The sequence below is a fragment of the Camellia sinensis genome, chromosome 3 (genome assembly GCF_055761805.1).
Source record: "Camellia sinensis isolate YWXY chromosome 3, ASM5576180v1, whole genome shotgun sequence".
Lineage (NCBI taxonomy): Eukaryota > Viridiplantae > Streptophyta > Magnoliopsida > Ericales > Theaceae > Camellia > Camellia sinensis.
Genome location: NC_138963.1, coordinates 84,485,039 through 84,491,959, shown reverse-complemented (window position 1 = coordinate 84,491,959; position 6,921 = coordinate 84,485,039). Strand labels below are relative to the sequence as shown.

At 34.0% G+C, this 6,921-nt stretch overlaps 2 protein-coding genes across 2 annotated transcripts; both read right to left on the bottom strand.

The window, feature by feature from the left end:
* Positions 1-3,778: 3,778 nt before the first annotated feature.
* Positions 3,779-5,143, bottom strand: LOC145821651 (protein FAR1-RELATED SEQUENCE 8-like). The gene is made up of 2 exons (XM_082918193.1): positions 4,262-5,143; positions 3,779-3,949 (listed from the first exon to the last, which is right to left on the bottom strand). The coding sequence occupies exons 1-2, from the start codon at positions 5,141-5,143 to the stop codon at positions 3,779-3,781; spliced, it is 1,053 nt and encodes a 350-aa protein (XP_082774319.1).
* A 270-nt stretch (positions 5,144-5,413) lies between these two features.
* LOC114299643 (protein FAR-RED IMPAIRED RESPONSE 1-like) lies at positions 5,414-6,397 on the bottom strand. Its single transcript, XM_082918192.1, has one exon. It carries the CDS (start codon positions 6,395-6,397, stop codon positions 5,414-5,416), a length of 984 nt encoding a protein of 327 aa, XP_082774318.1.
* Between the last annotated feature and the right edge of the window lie 524 nt (positions 6,398-6,921).

Sequence of the window (6,921 nt, the reverse complement as noted above, 5' to 3'; positions counted from 1 at the left end):
TTCGCTGAGCTAGATTTGTCAAAGACAATAATACCCCCTCGTAATTTTTTCAAAAGATTGTCAAATTATCTGTTCAGTCTTTAAATTATTAATTGAGTCTATTTTAGATTTTTAAAGTTTATTAATCAGAATTTATTTAATTTTTATTAAATTTTTAAAACATTTAATTCAAATATGTTAGTCACTGAAAAAACTAAAAAAATAAAATATATATCTATAAGTATTATAAATTAATAAATTTCCCAACCTAGTTAATATTTTATTTTAGAAAAATGAGATGTCTTTAAAAGTGTTTTGTTTTACAAAAACGTTTCTGACCCCCTCAAAAACAGACCCCCACGGCCCCCTCTGAGTTGGACAGGCATGTGATGGGTCACGTGATATACAGGGGCCACGTACCTCCTCTTTCAGAATTCAAAATGGAAAATATAGCTCTATGACAATGAGAGACGAGAGGTAGACGACTCCTCAACTCGACGAACAACTCCCCTTCACTCAACAGACAGCTCCTCAACTCCCAACTCCGACGGCCGACTCCCTCAGCTCCTCCCTTTCACTCCGACGTCCTTGACTCCGATGCCCTCTCGACTTTCTCTCTCCTTCTCTTTCCATCTTATTCGACGGACAGACTCCTCCCCTTCACGCCGACGACAGGTCCTTCTGACGCCCTACTCTGTCCTCTTGAGTCCCGACTCCCTCTATTTCCATCCCATTGACGACGAGGCAATCTAGTGTGTGTATATATATATATATGTTGATTTTGCCCTAATTTTGCCCTAATTATGTAAAATCTGAAATTAAGGCAACATGTTGATTTCTTCTCTTTCAATTTTACAAATCTGGTGTATCTTGCTGAAATTAGGGCAAAATGAGGGCAAAATTCCTCAATCTGAAAGACAGATTTTAGGGCAAAATTGACTATATAAGTTAGGCAACTTGTTGAAAGAGAAGAAATCAGATTGAAATTGAAATTGACTATATAAGTTAGGCAACTTGTTGAAATTTCTCAAATTGAAATTGAAATTTCAAATTTTTGCTGAAATTGAAATTGAAATTGAAATTGGAACAATATTTCTCAAATTTGTTGAAATTTCAGATTTTTGCTGAAATTGGAACAAAATTCAATTATGTAAAATCTGAGATGCAATCTTTGGAGTAGTTATGTAAAATTTGAGATAAATGACGATAAAATCTGATAGGCAATTATGTATAATCTGATAGGCATAGCCATGAGATGCAATTTCACATAATGTGATATGCAATTTTACATGTATAATCTGATAGGCATAGCCATGATAAAATCTGATTTGTCAATAGTTTGGCTATACATGATAAATCATAATTATGTAGCTCAATTTTAAATCTCAATTATGTATCATTGAGATACATAACTACTGAGATGCAAAGCCATAGGCATAGCCATAGGAAGATTGAAAACTCAATTATGTAGGATTTGATTTCTCAATAGTTTGGCTATACATGATAAACTGATTAGACTAATTAGTGCATATTATGATAAACTGATTAAACTCAATAGCATAGCCATAGGAAGATTGAAACTGATTAGACTGATTAGTGCATATTCATTGAACTTATACATAACTGATTAGTGCATATTCACTGAACTTATTGTCAACTTGAATGTAGAATAATTATGAGACTAAACATGGAATTGAGTATGGGAATTGAGCATGGCCTTTTGACATAAGAAGGAAGATTGAAAAAGTGGTGAATGTCCCTCTTAATGCAGTCTTTACTCACTATACATCATGAGCTGAAATAATCTTTATTCACTAGTTTAATGAGGATAACTTGTTATTGCAGATGTCAAGTTCAACTGTCAACGGCAGTAGCTCAGATCGGTTGATGTACTTGAACAAAAATTGTCCTACATGTAATAAAAAGGCCACGATTCAAATTTCTGAGACCGATCGAAACAAAAGCAAGTTATTCTACTCTTGTAATGGTTGTGGTACTTTCATTGGATGGTGTGTGCCTATGAATTCACAATGTGGAGATCATGAAATTCCAAGACAAGTAGAAAGAGAACTGCTAAGATCTATGATGGAACAACTTTGAGTTATGACCGAACAACAAAGATCTATGACGGAACAACTTCGAGCTATGACCAAACAACAAAGATCTATGACGGAACAACTTCGAATTCAGAGTGCAAAGATGCAAAAAATAGAATTTCTGATGTTTGTGTTGCTTATAATTGGTGTCTTATTACTTATGAAGATGTAATGTTAGTTAGAAGTAGAAGTAGAAGTAGAAGTAGATTGAACTATGTTTTGTTATGGAATGGAATATGTATTAGTAAGAAACAGTTTGTTATTTTTGAGTGGAATGGAAATGAATTGTTGAACTGTTATTGTTGAATTGTTGAATGAAGATGTGGAATGAAGATGTGTTATTGTGGAATTGTTGTGGAATGAAGATGTGTTATTATTAAATTGTTGAAGCCTTGATGATTTTCACATACAGATGATTTTGGTGCATGGAATGGAAATGAACCAACATGGAATGATGTGTTATTGTTGAATTGTTGAAGCCTTGATGAATTATTGTCGAAAAAGAACCAACATGAACTGTGTTATTGTTGAATTGTTATTGTTGAATTATTGAGCATGAACCATGAACTGAACCATGAACCATGTTTGACACAGTTTGTGCATGAACCATGTCATATTTTTTTATAGACAGATTTTTTACATATTTGAGCATGAACCATCACAGTTTGAGCATGAACCAGTTTTTTACAGATTTTTTACAGATTTGAGCATGAACCATGACAGTTTGAGCATGAACCATGACAGATTTTTTTACAGACAGGTTTTTTTACAGATTTTTTACAGATTTGTGCATGTAAGAATGTGAATCCCTTCCCAATGTAAGGACTTGAATAGCCAAACATGAACTGATTTTTGGCTCCTACAAAATAGAAAACTGGAATACAGATTTTGGCTCAGTTATTCTGAAATCATAACTGAAATCAAAATGTCAAACCATGATCTACTATGTGTGGTTTACTATTTTGGCTCAGTTACTATGTGTGGTTTGAAACTAAAACCATGGTTTGAAAAAATATGGTTTGAAAAAATAGTAAACCATTTGAAACCATAATTTCAAACTATGTCAGATGGTTTACTATTTTTTCATAACTGAAATCATAACTGAAATCAGTTATACAAATCTATGTCAAACCATGAACTTGAAAACTGAAATCATAACTGGCTTTTAGAGGATGTGAACCATGAACTGAAAAAATCAGATTTTGGCTCAAATACTGTCAAAATAGAAAACTAAAAAACAGATTTTCAGATTTTCAAAGACAGATTTTTAACAACAGTTTGGCAGTTTGAATCATGAACTGAAAAAATCATATTTTTTTTAAATACTGTCAAAATAGCAAACTAAAAAATATATTTTTTTTACAGATTTCTTAAACCATGAACTGTCAAGAGAGATTTTGCATGAACTCTCAAAAAATCATGCTCAAACACTATCAAAATGCTCAAACACTGTCAAAATAGAAAACTGAAATAGATTTTTTTACAGATTTTTTTAAACCATCAACTGTGAACTCAAAATGCTGAAAGACAGATTGTCAAAATAAACCATGAACTCAAAGACCAATCTTACATAACCAATAAAGTGGGACTTAATAATAATTAATCTTGCAAATTCATACACAACATGTGTTACACATCTAACATGGGACTTAACATAATAAGTTTCAATCTCAAAAACAAAATGTCAATGTTCAATAAACTAGTCAAACATTTCTACAATGTCCATCATTCATTCCCGCTGTGCATGCATTATTACCCAATGGGGTTAGAGATCCAGACCCAAACATTTGAGTTGGAACACTCATCAAACTTCTCGGTGTGCCGCTTACAAAGTCCGATGGGATAAGAAATGTGCCTCCAATAGCATTTATGACCTATCATAATTGAAGTAAAAAAGTACATGTTACAAAATATTTGTAAATGAAAACAAAAAATTGATGTAAAGTCATATTATAAACACATACTGGTGCATACACACTATTTTGCATGCCAACCATATAAGGATAATATGATGTATAAGCTTGAGCTTGAGCTTGAACTTGAGCTTGAGCTTGAGCTTCAAATTAAAGCACCTTAGCAGCCTATATTGGTTCAAGAGTTTGTAAAAATGTACTTGAAAAGAGTTTGTTAAAAAAATTAAAACAAGTTCAATTCAATATACTAGTTCAATTCAATATACAATTTACCTTTGCTTTGGTTTGTTTTTTTGCCGTTGCCTTGAACCGATTCACTATTTGATCTACTTTGGCAACCTTTCGTTTCGTAACTGGACGACCGCTTCGTCGAACAACCAAAGGACTAATCACCTTCCTCGTACTAGCACCCGATGTACAACCGGTGGCAATCGGACTTTTTCTAGAAGATGGTATCCTATTAGTAGAAGGTGGTAAATTACTCCCATCACCCGATTCATCGTGCATGATTGTATCATTCATTTCATCCAACCCAAGGTCTATAATTTTAATTTTCCCTTCCGAATTACCATCAATTTGTACAATGGCGATCAATTTCTTGTTCATCCTCTCATAGCAACTTGTATTGAAATCATCCCCAAAGCCAATGTACGTGGTTTTGATGCATGTGTACTCTTGAACCAAATCTTTCCTCCAACGTGGCAAAATGTACTTACTTGGCACCTCATTTATGCACCTTCTCACAAGCACCGCGAGTGAGTGAGCACACATAATGCCTCTAAATTGAAACAACCGACACATACATTGAACTTCACATTCAATTGAATTAAAATACACAACAAAGTCCACATGCTTCATCTTGTCACAAACTACCATCGCTTCTTGGACATTATATGTACAAATTGCTCCCTCCTCTTTGACAATCAAAGCCTGACAGTACACTAATCTCTTCAACTTTCCTTGAACTTCTTTGAATTTTGCATTGGTGTAGGCTTGCTGAAATTGCTTCTCAAAGCCATATATAGTTAGACAATCAAACAATTTGTGTCTAGACTTGAAGTCTGATTTCTTCTCTTTTTCTACCTTACTTCTCAACGTATTGTCATATTGTAATGTAGTCTTCGGGTTGACATATCCATCAAAAAATGCATTCATGCTTTCGCTTCGTTGTGTTGTTCACATGCCAACCCAAAAAATGTCTTTAACATATACAGGAATCCATCGATGCCGCTCATGACATAGTACCCCCAACCACTCATTATCATAAAGATTGAATTTAGTAAGCATCTCTTCCCATTTTTCCTCAAATTCATCTCTTGTCAAACAATCATAAACTGTATTTTGCATAGCCAACTTTATGGGTTCATACTGAGCATATCCTTTCAACTTCTCCGATATTTTCTTCATTACATGCCATAAGCACCATCAATGTCGGGCCTGTGGAAAGACAATTTCTATAGCATTTTGCATAGCTCTGCACTGATCAGTTATGATAGCTTTTGGAGGATTATTTGACATGCAACTTAACCACGACTTGAATAGCCAAACAAATGTGTCGGTGTCTTCACTAGATAACAATCCACAACCAAGCAAAATAGACTGTCCATGGTGATTGACTCCTACAAATGGAGCAAATGGCATATCATATTTGTTCGTCAGATAAGTTGTGTCAAATGAAACAACATCTCCAAATGATTCATACATAGCCCGACTCCTTGCATCAGCCCAAAACAAGTTTCTGATGCGAAACTCCTCATCAACATCAATCACATAAAAGAATTTCTCACTATGTGTTTGCATCCTCATAAAATAACTTTGAAGTGATTCGGCATCACCTTCACCAAGCCTTAATCTTCTAGCTCTATTAATGTAAATCCTTGCATCTCGCTCATCAAATGTCAATGGCTCGTATCCCCCCGCTTCAATAACCATTGAATGATAGTTCCTAGACACCCCAATCCTTGCTTGATCATTGATTTCTAATCTTCTCTTCACAGGAGTACGAATTTTCTTATTCATTGCAAAATGACGAGAGTCGGTGAGAATCAAATCATGATTATGCTCAAGGTTAACTGTGGTTAACATATATGTCCCATTCTTTTGTAGAGTACCTCGTACCCTTGCTTTGCAACCAATTTTTGTGGACAGAGATGGCTTCAAAGGGTTCACTTCTGATTTCTTTTTTCTCTCCCCCGCTCGAGAACATTCAATTGCAAAGTTTTTTAATTGGCCATCATCTCCAAAATGTTGTGCTCTATGAGCTATAGAAAAGCCAACATGCTTAGCATATGTGGCATATAATGTGTACATTTCTTCCCTTGAGCTAAAACACATACCCTTCTTAGGTTCTTCAACTTGTTCAACCTCATTTACTGAAGGATTGTCACCATCATTTGAATCAACCTCCATTCTATGAGAATCAAAAATGAAATTCGAATAGCATGATTTTAGAATAATTATTTTATAAGATGATTGGAAACTTTGAAACTGCTATGAAACTAATAATTTTAGCTAATAATAATTTCAGTCTATGAGCTATGAGCTATAAGATTATTATAGCTGATAATAACTCTATGAGCTATAAGATTATTTTAGCTGATAATAATTTCAGTCTCGCCACAATGAATTTAAACCATGAAACTAATAGCGGCCTTTGTTTCGATCCACAATGAATTTCAATGAAACTAATAAGAAATACAGATATTTCAACATCTGTATGTTATTGTTGAAATGAACCATCATTATTTATAAGATTATATGGCTAAATTAACCATATAGAAGATTATTCAAAAAGCTAATGGTAAAAGAAGATTCCGTCTACTATAGCTCATTTACTGTTCTTGAGCCATTTGACTAATATGGCTAAATTAACCAAGTGAAAATTATGATTTTCAAGCACTGGGATCAGAAAGTGAAACCACAAACACCAAAAG